We start from the raw sequence: 12,719 nt of genomic DNA, 5'->3' as shown, positions 1-12,719 counted from the left end.
GGGCCGGGCTTTCGGGTAAGCCCGGGCCCGTGCAGTGCTCTAATACATTGCACTATCGGAAGCATGTTACGCGCTCTGCACGATAAGCATGGCGTTACCATGACCTCTGCCTCAAGAGTGTCGAAACGGGCCGAAATATTTTTTTCCTTCTTTCCTTTAGCATTCGAATGGCATAGCTTTCGAAGAAAGGATGATATTTAGTTTGTGATAGCGAATGATAGCTTCGCATCTAGTGAAAACCGGGTCAAAAACCGGGTCACTTGCTCGGATACCGCGACAGAACTAGCCGGGCTAGTACTTCTGGCTTCCAGAAGCCCGGAAGACTTTCTTGTTTCCAACGAGGCACTAAGAGCCTAAAGCCACGAGTGTTGATGTGGCTAATCATCCGCGGAAAAGAACTAACCAGTACACAGGTGCACTTAGCCGACAAAGGAGAGAGAAAGAAGAAAGAAACGGTGCTTTCGTCGAACCGTGAGTCAGCAGCTGCATTAAGCTGAAGAAATTACGCAAGTTAGAAGTTAGGCACGTCGTCTCCGTACGGTATAAAAACGGGTAAAAATCACTTCACGGCTGTCGTAAGCTGGCGTGTTTGGGAACGTGTGCGTGCCTATATGAGGACCACTAAATTTGCAGCCGTGTTCACGGCGATGAGAGCGTATACAACCGGTTGGCTTGGGTGACCCTCCGGCTAGGGGGACGACGACTGTCTTGCGGAATGACGGAGCCAGCTAACAGAGGACGGGTGAGCGGCGGTCTTACGGACAGTGTGGGGGAGAGAACCGCGTCCTCCACAGTCAGCCTTACCCTACCGGACGAAGGTGAAGTGCGCGCGCCTTCAGTTTAGATACTGGCGAGAATTAATGAGCCCCGCCGAGATACGGCGCAGGCTTCGTTCCTCCGCAGGCTTCTCTTCGAGATGAATGGACGATTGGCATCAGCGCCCTGGGCTATAGTTTTCCTGCTCATGAGTGAAAGTCTTCAAGCAAGGGCAGCTTTGGGGTGGCGGCTTGACGCCCTTACGACAGTCCCCCTCCCTCGACGCCGGGAAAAGACAGTGGCGAGGGTCGCTTAAAAGGCGATTCTCGTGCAGCGGCGAGCGCTCTTTGATCAAACGCCTGCAACTGAGGGGCACACACCACTCGTCAAAACAGCAGTAATTAAATAAGTTCATTATGAGAAAAAACATCTGGAGCTTCCCAGAGATGCTGCGGGTCGCACCGTTGCTTGTCTCCGTGATTCTCGCGCGTGCACTTGTGCCTGCACTCTGCGCGGATAGTGAAGCCGTCGCTGCAGTCGGGTCGTCCGATGGCGGGATGCAGGAACCAGATGAATTTGAGAGGTACGGCAACAGTATGCGGAAACTGATCGGCGAAGCGATCGCCAAAGTGCCGCCCGACTTCATTCGGAAGCTGCAGCAGGCCGAGGTGTCGACCCAGTGCACACTGGGCTTGCTCAAGTTGGTGCGCGGCTTCAAGAACCTTGAGTCATGGGCTTTGAGACGTGAGTGTGACTCTATTTGTTGCTCTGCCTTTGTTACTCCAGTGCGCGCACGTGCAAGAGGTTCTGTAGCGCAGAAGCTCTGGCACTATTTGCCGCCCTCTGGATAGTAATCGAGCTGTATGACAAAGACTAAAAAGTAACATTTATTTGTGTGAAAATCTATGTTGAAAGGGCAATTTTAATGTTTTGAATACGGTTAATTAAATTTTATCAGGCCCCATGCACTGGCATGAGAATGAAGATGAATTATTTGATTTGATTGACCATGAGGTTTAACGCGCTGACGATACACAGGCAATGAGGCCTGCCGTAGTGGAGGGCTCTGAATTAATTTTTACCAGCACGCTATCTTTAACGTGCGCCTAAATCTCGAGCACACGGGAATTTTCAATTCTCGCCTCCATCACAAAAGCGACCGCCGCGGCCGAGACTCGGACCCGCGTCCTTCGGGAGGAGGAGGAATAAATGTTTATTTGACGGTCGTTTGTGCTGTTGTTAGGGCAGCCGCCCAGTGAGGGTCGTCCCTTGTCCGGAATGCCCTGGACAATGGCAAGGTGTAAAAACACTAACAGTGGAAACAGCAATGAATGAGTGAAAGAACTGCTTCTGTACATTACTTAGTGTTCGCGACGCGTTGTTCAAATTTTGGACTTTACAAGCACATATGCTAATCTTAAAGGAGCCATGAAGACAAAATACAAGTTGGGTTTATTAGAAAGACTGCTTAGTCCCTATAACAATGATACCAATATCATCGCAATCTTCGAACAAATAATGGAGATATTAAAGAAAACGTGTGAAGCCGTGGCGACCCCCTAGGCAATTTCCCGCAACTTTTCTATGACGTCACGGAACCTTGTTTGTGCGATTGGCGGCCGCCTAACTGACTTGTCGCGACGACACATGACTGGACGTCCGTAATGGGGCCTCTAGTTCCATTTGACCGCATCACTTGAATGCTAACGTGCAGTTAACGCACTAAAAATTATATTTTATTGTTGGCCCGTATGACGTCATTCTTGCTCATAACACGTCACTGTGGCGCAAAATTTGAAAGTTTTTAAATACTTCTTGCTTTTTTTTTGTTAAAAAACACCTTTTGTGGCTCTAATGGAGCTGAGTGAGATACTGAGTCCTAGTGCTTTCAAATTAAACGAACTTTTATTTTCTCTTCATGGCTCCTTTAAGGGTTAAGACACAATAACATGTGAAAAACCTCGAGGCTAGTATTGTGGGCCTGCCAATTCGTGCTTAAATTAAGAAGTTTTGATCTGATATTTTTCTTGAGAAGCATGTGAAAGCACCATGCGGAGTTACCGTTGCAGCAACTCAGTTTACCCTGCTTTTTGTAGGCTTAGTAAATAGCCTTGACCTCAACCATATGAGGGCCCTTAATGCGTGCATTTTTAGTGCTACTCTAACATATTCTCGCCTATTTATGGTGGGGCACCAAAATATTGCTTTCACTAAACACGTGATTTGCATGTGACAGTCTCACTTCATAGTATGAAGATGAGTGCACTGTTTCAAAGGAACGTTCCGTGGAAAACAATACGGAATTAGCACCTACGGTTATTTTCCACCATTGGTTTCGCTCAATTGTAGCAGCATTTTGTTGCAGGAAGATCCTCGTGGGTAATTCCCTCTTGCATACATAAACTTTTACTTGTGACTGTCCTGCTCTACTTGAGTGCTTGATGATTTTGTACTATTCCTAACATACACAACAAGGCCAGCCACAAAGCTATCACAAAACACATGGCCAGAAAATCAAATCTGCGGGCTTTAAACACGCCTCACTGGGATTACAAGAGGATGTTGTGTCGCGGATAGAATAAAGAATATATTATTTCAGAGTACCCAGCTAGTAATTACTGCGTTAAAGCGCACAGAATTACGAAGCTGCACTGCTAATACGTCATCCACACACTATCACACCGAGTCAAGAGAATCTCTCCTTTGTTCACGAATTCCCTGATATACTCACGCAGTCGTGTTCCTCCCTGTTCTTCAGATGCAGTTCCCAGATGATCATATTTCCTCCGTCATTTGCATTACGTGCCCGGCTCAATTAGGCTCCGACAAATACCACACATTCAAAGCACTACATATCCCCATAATATTACGATTTGGATTTACCCCCGTAAGACAGACCTAACCCAACATTAAGTGCAGGTATATATGCAAACTGCACTTGATATTCTCGCCGACACCCTCCAACATACTGGGAGGATGCAGCCTTCGCCTGACAAAAGCACATATGTGGTGTTTGGCGGCACACAGCACCAGAACGCCTACACATTTCAGTTTGCACGGGTACACCTTAAGCCGTCCCCCTAGAAGTGGGTTAAAGTTTTTGGCATCCCCGTCCCCGAGGATGGCGGCTGCAGTGTGTGGCTTGACCAAATAAAAAAAAAACATGGCATCAACAGCTTCACATAATCAAACGCAGAAGCAACCGGTTTGGAGGGGATACAAGGGAGACACTCAAACTTTTGACCCAGGCTGTATGGGCCAGTATGCTTCGATTTCACTAAGGCTCAATTGCAGCAGCTGGAGGTGCTACATCGTGAGTGCCTTCGAGTCATCACTGGCCTTCCCAATCGTGCCAAGCTCGAGGAGCTATCCAAATACGCCCAACTCCCACCTCTCACTGAAATCATTCGAACCCGTCAGGACGGCCACGACTTCCGACGAGCATCCACTTTCGCCGGCCGTACGCTACTTGCGCTACTGCCGCAATGCGCGGCACCACAACGTCCCAGCCCTTTGCCGCTTCCACCATGGGACGACTTCATCGTCGTTAACCCACAGCCACTCCCAGTCACCGGTCCTAGGCTTCGCCATGCTAACAAACACATACGCACGGCTCAAATTACCGAGCGGCTTCCGCATAGTGCTGTTTATACCGATGCCACTTGGGGTCCAACAACGAATACTCCCGGATTAGCGGCCATGCGCTCGACATTTCATGCCACCTGTCAACAAGAATACTCAACAGGGCCTTCGTCTACCCACCTCCAACTTAAAGCAATATTACTCGCTATCCGACAACTTCAAATTTCTCACTCGCCTTACACCCCTTACGCCTTACTTCATGCACCCAAAATACAAATACATTGCCGCACATGTACAAGCGCACCAAATAACACATATTTTTGCACCTATGCGAAGATACACATATCTATGCAAAGTACACATATCGAAGTTAATAAAGGAGGAACAGATTAGTTCTTTTCAAGTTATGCAAGAAATTTATTTGATGGAAGGGAACGCAGACTTACTCGTAATGAATTCGATATTTATATGGTGCGAGAAAAAGATATAAATTTTAACGTGGTGATGCATGGGTGGAACGAGGAAACAGCCGTTCCCCTTGACAGCCATTCACGGGATTGCTGTTTCTTGTTGATGATGACTCGGCCACGGTCATATGCGCCGCAGATGGCCGGCGATACGTAGAGTGAACCACTCGGGGAAAAAAATAATGCATCTATGTTTTGGTGCGCAGAAAGTGTGCTTAGACTCAGTGACGACAGGGCGTTGTTGAGGGAAAGTTACGGTTGTATCGGCGAAAATACACCGGAGGCTTTATTTTGTACGGCTTAGATGCGGTTGATGTCACATCGCTGGTGCCGATTGTGTACGATGAAGCGTATTCCAGTATCGGGCGTATTAGTGTTGTGTACATGAGTAGTTTTGGGTCTTGTGAGGCTTGGCTCAGTGTGCGTTTCAGGCAGCCAAGTTGTTTTTTGTGCTTTAAAGTAGATGAAATCGATACGGTTGTATCATGACAAATTAATTAAGAAGTACAGTCCAAGATACGGGAATATTGGTGGTTATGAAGTATTGTGATAAACGGTACAACCTGCAAGTTTTAGAACCCGGATAATCTACTTCGTCTGGATATGCACTCAATAATCATCACATCATCTTCATCTTCTCAACTGCACGAGTCATCATCAGTGCTCCCTCGGCTCTTCGAATAAAGATCCTCGGCTCTTAGAATAAACCATTCTCCATCGCGAGTCCTCGACTTTCTCAAGTAGTGGAGGGTGCTCTTGATTTTCCACGATAGACACAATAGCGTTAGAAGAAACTTTTATTTACACGGGTGAACTTGTGCCCACAGCGAGCTGCAACGTTTATCCTTAGGCGAACTCTCAAGCTATTCGACCTCCTCCTCTTCTCCGGCTTGCCTTCTTCGTTTTCATAGTTATTACCTGTTACCCCCCCCCCCCCCCATTGGGAATGCGCAGAAACAACAGCAGCTGTATGATGGGGGCCCAGGGGCATGGCGGTAAAGTTCAAGCAGATTAGAAGCCGTGGCACTTCAGAGAGTCGAGGACTTGCGATGATGATGACTTCATGATAACCATTACCCATGTCGCCGCACATTACTTCAGATACAAAGCCAGATTTATCTGGAGGTTTCCGTAGGAAGTGGTGGTGTATTGGCATCTCATGCACCTAATTAAACCACAAATTAACGTGCCTTCCAACGACGCTGTATTGTTGTAAAAAACAAGACAAAATTTATAGCACCACTTCACCCTCCGCCGCTCACATTTTTGTTTTGTGAGTGCTCATCTATCTCTGTATTCGCAACTTTTTAGGAGGTCTGAAAGACGGGATGTCGGAAACAACAAAAAGTTGATACCTTTTCTGTTAGTCTTTTTGCCTCTACAAACCTAAGTCTCGTCCTATAGGTTGCCTATGTTTTCGCGAGCATGAACTTTAACAACATCCTCCCCGTCGTCACTATCATTGTCACCATTTCATCTGGCGCAGCAAGATAGGCTAAGGTCGGCATCCGACCGAAACGTCGACCAATAAACCGTTTCGTTAGAAGCGATACCCATTTTTTACTTTTTTTCACGGCAACCTAAGACAGCCCTTCTCGTAATCTATATATATCTATACATATATATATATATCCTTCGCTTTTACAATATGTAAAGCCTCATTTAGGAGAACGTTTCTCTACGGAACTCACCGACAATTTTTTTTATAACTGAGGCTGCTTGTGCCAGCTCATGTCTGACTGGTACCTTCGACTGGGTTGTGGGGCTTCCGCCCTAAAAGGGTCAAGTTGTACTAGTACCTAATCTGTACTCCCACTGGGCAACACACCCACTACTATGAAACAGAGAACATCAAGGACGTCGAGTCTAAATTTTATGCCGTTTATACCTCCAACTGAGAAAAGCTACAGGCTCGGATCATGTTACGACATGTCCGTTCTTTTGACAGGGAGAGCGTGTATCCAGAGCCCCGCCTTTATTAACGCCTCCTTTGGTAAAAATAAATGAGCCATTGCACTTTTTGAAAGTGGATGACGAGCGAAGCTGAAGTGACAGAATTTAAAACAAAAGTAAGAAGTCTTGACGAGACTTATGCTGCGACTGGCCTTTCCCCGACGCCATTCAATCTCGATAGATGGTTTGGAATCGGTAGTAGACATGTTCGTTTGTTGTGGAGAATCGGGGCATAACACCTTTAAGCAGAAAACCTTTACACGCCCCGCACACTTCTGACGTCTTCGGCGCCCGGGAGTTTGAAGAATACGCAGCCTGTTTATTACGACGGTACAAAAGAAGTGAGCTTCAAAATAAAAAAACGGCGTCTTTATGTTTTCGTGGTGCGTGCTCAGCCGACAGAGCTAGGGTTTCCGCCCAAGTGTGGGTCTCATTCGGCAGCAGTCGCGCATAAGCAAGCATGCGCGCAAACAAACAAACAATCAAACAAACAAACAAACAAACAAACAAACAAACAAACAAACAAACAAACAAACAAACAAACAAACAAACAAACAAACAAACAAACAAACAAACAAACAAAAAGCAAACAAACAAACAAAAAGCAAACAAAGAAACCCCACACACGAACACTTCGCGTAATGGGACGCCTCCCACTCGAAAGCGACATGCATAAAGCTGGCTTTTCCATCAGGCGTTTCGTGAGGACCCAGAACAGTGATGAATGGGACCCTAGACATAAGTATCTTCGCTTCAAAAAGGAATGGTGTCTGCGGAAGAAAACCCGGAAGTGAAAGCCAACTGATCGTCGCAGACGCTGCAAACTTTCACTCCGCATAATGGGGACATTCCCACAGCCTGGCTGCTATTAGCAATTCTGTCCTTGAGGCTGCCGCCTCTCCACGCGCTGCCTTGAACCTTAAAAAGAAAAAAAGAAGAGCCAGCGCTATCAGGGCACAGACAAGTTGGACGCCGTCGGTGGCCATCGATCGCAGCTGGTTTTCCTACGCACTACTCGAATGCAAGGACAAAGACTAAGCTTCGGGTTTGTAGAAGCTTATGACCTTTCTGCCTTCTCGCGTACATTTACCATACGGGTTCGCATCGCCGTTGTGAAAATTTTGTAAGTGTTCGAATGGCGTACAGCTGCCGCTGGCTTCATGAGAAGGCGTTTCTTCTTCCCTCACATTGTTTCGCTAGTGAAGTTTGCAATGTTGCGCATTGATCCCCTTACACATCATTCCTCTCTTAAAGAATGCTAGGTGGCAGCTTGCCACACCTGGTTGCACTTGCAGGAAGTGTAAACGACGAACTTTGAAGGGTCGGAGGACGTCCTTCCACCTACTGTCCCGCAAAATCTTCCTCAGACTACCCTAAGCTATGTTTACCGTTTCGCAATGAAAGCGTGCCGCAGCCTCTTCACAATATAGTGGTTGTGTGCATGGCCTGTATTGAAAGCTCTCGTTTTCACGCCTTTGAAGACCGACAGCCGCTTACGAGTATCGCACGCGAACTCGTACCGCTGATATTTATTGAACCACCGGGCTTATCCGAGAAAGATGTATAACCTGCAGTCAGGATGTCACGTTAGCATCCCAATGAATTAAAAAAAAACCGATAGCCAGGCCATGGGGCATCCGATAATGGTGGTGACCTCGTTGTGAACCCTGGCGTGCATCTGAGCAATTTCGCGGTAGTTAGGTGTTATTTGCACCGAAGATACAACTGGGCTGTAAAGCATTTTAAGATAATTAAGACGAATTTGGCTCCTTTACCGCCATCCAAAATCTCAAGCAAATCTCGTGTTTTGCTTCCATAAGAAGTGCTGACTGCGTGGGAGATATCGAACTCCCGGACGTTACGAAGATTGCCGCATTCTTCGTTGGCTACAGTGACACGTTGAGACGTGATGAACCGTGTTGTGCGTTCGACTACGAATAGAAGCTAATTTCTTTCGCTGTGGCCATCGTTTAGTGTCCTCAGATTGTAATATTCTAACCTAGGAATTTTGATTTTTTTCTCTTGTTGTTCGCCTTTTTAATGAGCTGTATTGCCCAAAAAGCTATTTCTAAGGACTGAAAAAGAAAACGCACTAAACGGTCTTTATGAATTGATCAAAACCTGAGTCTATAGACGGGATCACATCGATGGCTTCATTTTCGTACAAAGATATGTGGTACAAAAGCATTATTTCTCTGGGGATAGAGTTCACTGCTGTGAGTGGTACATGCTGTAAGGGTTAATTTACCCTCCAGAAAATACATTTAAATCTGATTGTACCCCTTTTTGATTGTCCTTCATAAGTGTATTCATTACATAGCAGGACAAGTATGTGGTCAGGTGTTCGAACGAGCCTGTCACTGCTCGAGGAATGGAGTACACATTTTTGCTCCCGAGACCTCAGTGACTCAGGCATCCAATCCTTATTCTAATGTATTAGAACGCTGAATACACATAAAGTGTCACCGTTTCCCAGTGAAACTCGAGTAAAACAGTGTTATCCATCCTCAATGCCTTGTATCTTCGCTTAGGTTAGTTTATGCTTTACAGGGATGGTAAGATATCATGCTGATAAAAGCACCATGAAGCACCTTGGCCCTACCGCTTGCTTAGCCATACCCAGAATTAGTACTTCCTGGACGCTCGGACAGAGGTTTTTTCAATACAAGTAAATTTAGGCGTGTATAAAGAACAGCCAAATGTATGTTTCATGTGTGCACAAAACACACATACAACAAAGCAATGAATAAAATACAAATAATAAAAATATACTCCGTGCAATTCTTCCGATAACCATTACAAAATATGATATTCTAGGTTTTCGTCTCGACGTATGGGAAAATATTTGCGCGATGGAATTTGAGTAGCCAACTCCATCTGTAAAATTTATGCGAATAAAAGCAGATTAACAGATTGTTCTTAAAACTGAAAGCCATCAATTCCTGACATTACGCATTAGGCAGTGTGAAGGCCGGAGGGGCCATCCTCGCAAGAGTGGGAAAATTGCGACAACAGTATCCCCAGGAAGGGGTATTAGCAATACGCTTATCAACCAATTATAAGATGTGCAGAAATAAAAACCCAAAACAGGCGAGTGCTTACTGTAGGAAATAGCGCCAGTGAAAGGGAAATGTGAGCGGGACATATTTTGTTCTTCGGTTCTGCTAGGAAGCCTCTCGTATTGTCTCCACAAAAGAAACTGTTGAATAAACTTTTTCACTGCACGTGAACGCTGGAACACGAGATGTTCCATTTGTTAGAGCTACAGCTAATTTACGATCACTACGCATGAACGGGTACTGATCGGTAAAATTACGTCATCTTACTTGGAAAAAACATAACGGGACAAATTCCATTCACCGTTTATTTCGCACTTCGAGCTCCCCATCGTAGATTGTCGCATTGAGCGTCGTCTTTGGTATGCACTTACTGAATATGCGCGTATCCTGACCTTGGAACTCCCGCATATCGTGCACGTGCAGCGCCTTGTAAAGGCTGTCCCCCATCTCGAGAATCGCTTATCTGAAGAAGTCCTCGTCATTATTTAGGCTTCGAAAGCCGAACTGTTAAACGACGGGTAGAGCCGCTCTCAAGTACGGCTCCCTCACCGCCGCCTGTATGCATTGTGAAAAGCGTCAACAAAAAATGGCCAAAAAAACCACTCTCATGTTGCTCTTTTTTACCCTTTCCCACGCGCTGGCCTTCCTGCGTGCTTTCGTGTCCGCAAACGAGCGGCGCTTCGCGGAAACTATGCGGAATAGGTGACATTTTGTCTAGCGTTCCCCAAGCAGCGCTTCTACGCGTTCTTGTTTTTCTCCATGCGTGTCTGTCTTGCTATAGCGGCTATATCGCTGATAAAATCACCCGCGCCACTGCGGACGCAAAAGCACTCCTGCTGCCACAGGCTGGTGCTGGCTTCTGCGCGCTTATACGTGGACCATGGTTCCCCCTGTTGCACAGTAAAAGTGCTATTGCTACTACTACCTGTTTGCGGAAGTAAACCGCTTTATCACGAAGCAAACCGTGTGAAGCTGCAAGGGTTACGAAGCCGTTCGAGAACGTAGGGCGCAAGCTGAGCGTCTGTTGAATTACAGCTGGTGTAGCATCTGAAACAATTGTTTTTTCTGTTTGCTTTTTGTCTACCGCAATAAATATATTCTTACCAGGATTGAAATTCTGCCTCTCTCAGTAATCCTTCGAAAAAGGAAGCAGGTATAAAACAAGCAACAGGTTGAGCGAAACCACGAGTGGCTCCGGAACTACCGCTGCGTTGCGGCGGAAATGTGAAGGAACCCACTCTTGAACCTCAAGTTACTCAACGGAAGAGCTGACAGGCATGCATCGTTGAAGTGGGCGTAGCATTTGCGATTCGCGGGCAGTGAAGTAAGGCAGGACGTCCACCGGTGCGCGCCAGATGGCGGTCGAGCGGACGAACTAAGTGTCCCTACTCACCGTCAGACTACCATAGAGAAAGAAATTTCTCTATGAGGGTACAGCCGAGGCGCCCTACGTGCGCCTGCTGCCGCTCAAGCTCGGCCGTGCTCTGTTGCCATTCGAATGCGGGCGACGCGACGAGTTAAGCAATGTTAATACAGGCGGCGTTGTCTCGCTGATAGCCACCGGCTGCGCTGTTTCGCTTTTTCCCAATTCTAGGGCCCTATTGGCGTCATCAATTCACCGTGAACTCGCCATTCCTTTTGTGAAGCAAAACGTAAGCAACCAGTGATGTGTGAACGTCCAGCTATGACAGCATGGAGTGTAATTCGACACTTGGCTTGTAAAGATCATACCCAAGCCTCCAATAACTGCGCATAAATGATATAAAACACTTGGCATGTCTTGTAAAAATTACGACGGCAGCTGAGGCTGGCAAGAAAAACACATTTTTTAGTTAAAATTGTGCGTCAACACAACAAAGCGATCAAGTAAACGTTGATTCAAAAGCTACACATTCTCGACGCCGTAAATTTACCATGAACTGCGAATTCACCAGAAGCTTTGTCTAATTGGCTTTCACTTTTCTTAACGTGCTTCCGGTCGACAAAGCGGCTGTGTGTGCGGTCATCATTTTGACGTCTCATGGCGTTTACTGGCATCAGTTCTGAAGTTTGCCTTACTTGTCTCTACAGAAAGCGCACAATTCTTGGCCAGAAGTAAAAATAAAACATGAGAACGTGGGCCTGTCTTTGCCATTCAACAACAGTGCGGTTTGTATGTCACGCCCTCTCTGTGCTTGGCTAAGAAGACGTGACGGTTGACGGGAAATAAACAGTTGACGGGAATGCTTACGTCACACATTGGCAATTTCAGCCTGCGTAAAAGTGACGTGATGTTCCGTAACAGCTTGCTAATGGCGCCTTCTATCGTCCTGAATTAGGGAAAAAAAATTGCACCGACCTTCGGCGCCGTGACATCCTCGTGAATTCGCAGCAGGCTCGAATTTGAAGCAGATGCTGGCTCGAGAAGGCTGCCGGAAGGTGCACTTAGAAATCATCGACGCGCAAGGTAGCCCTACAGGCGCGTGGTACCTCTACCGTTTTCTCGCAGGAAATTTTAGACGCCACCAGTAATTAAAAATGTATCCATTCTGACGCAAGCTTGGTAAAATGTTTGTTTATTACAGCTATTGCAGCTTCAACTTGTTACATCTGAAAACTGCGGGAACGTACTCTTTAGAAATATGTTGGAGGCTAAAGGGATGGGCATAAACATCAGAACGCCACGATGGTTTTCTTCAGATCCCGCTCGGGCCAAGCAGGATATGCAATAGACAAGAGTTTTACCGACGATACGTTTGCAGCTAACTGCAACCCAAACGCTATCCACAAAATGCCCAAGAAAATGAAAGTGAGTGGGATTAGAACCTTTCACAAACAAATGGTTTTAACAATGGTTTAAGAAAACACACCGACAGTCATTCTGTGCTCTTTGTCGTGCGTTCTAAAAGAACTGTTTACAACT

At 46.3% G+C, this 12,719-nt stretch overlaps 1 protein-coding gene across 1 annotated transcript in view; it reads left to right on the top strand.

Annotated features, from left to right (window-relative positions):
* Positions 1 to 1,313: 1,313 nt before the first annotated feature.
* Positions 1,314 to 12,719, top strand: part of LOC144158063 (nose resistant to fluoxetine protein 6-like) — a 62,080-nt gene continuing 50,674 nt past the window's right edge. The window contains exon 1 of the mRNA XM_077688731.1: positions 1,314 to 1,500. Coding sequence (XP_077544857.1) covers positions 1,314 to 1,500 — 187 coding nt within the window. The remainder of the gene's footprint in view (positions 1,501 to 12,719) is intronic.

This window comes from Haemaphysalis longicornis, unplaced genomic scaffold (assembly GCF_048455015.1).
Source record: "Haemaphysalis longicornis isolate Haplotype H1 unplaced genomic scaffold, Haemaphysalis longicornis Haplotype H1 scaffold_1, whole genome shotgun sequence".
NCBI lineage: Eukaryota > Metazoa > Arthropoda > Arachnida > Ixodida > Ixodidae > Haemaphysalis > Haemaphysalis longicornis.
This window is presented reverse-complemented; position numbering and strand designations above follow the sequence as displayed.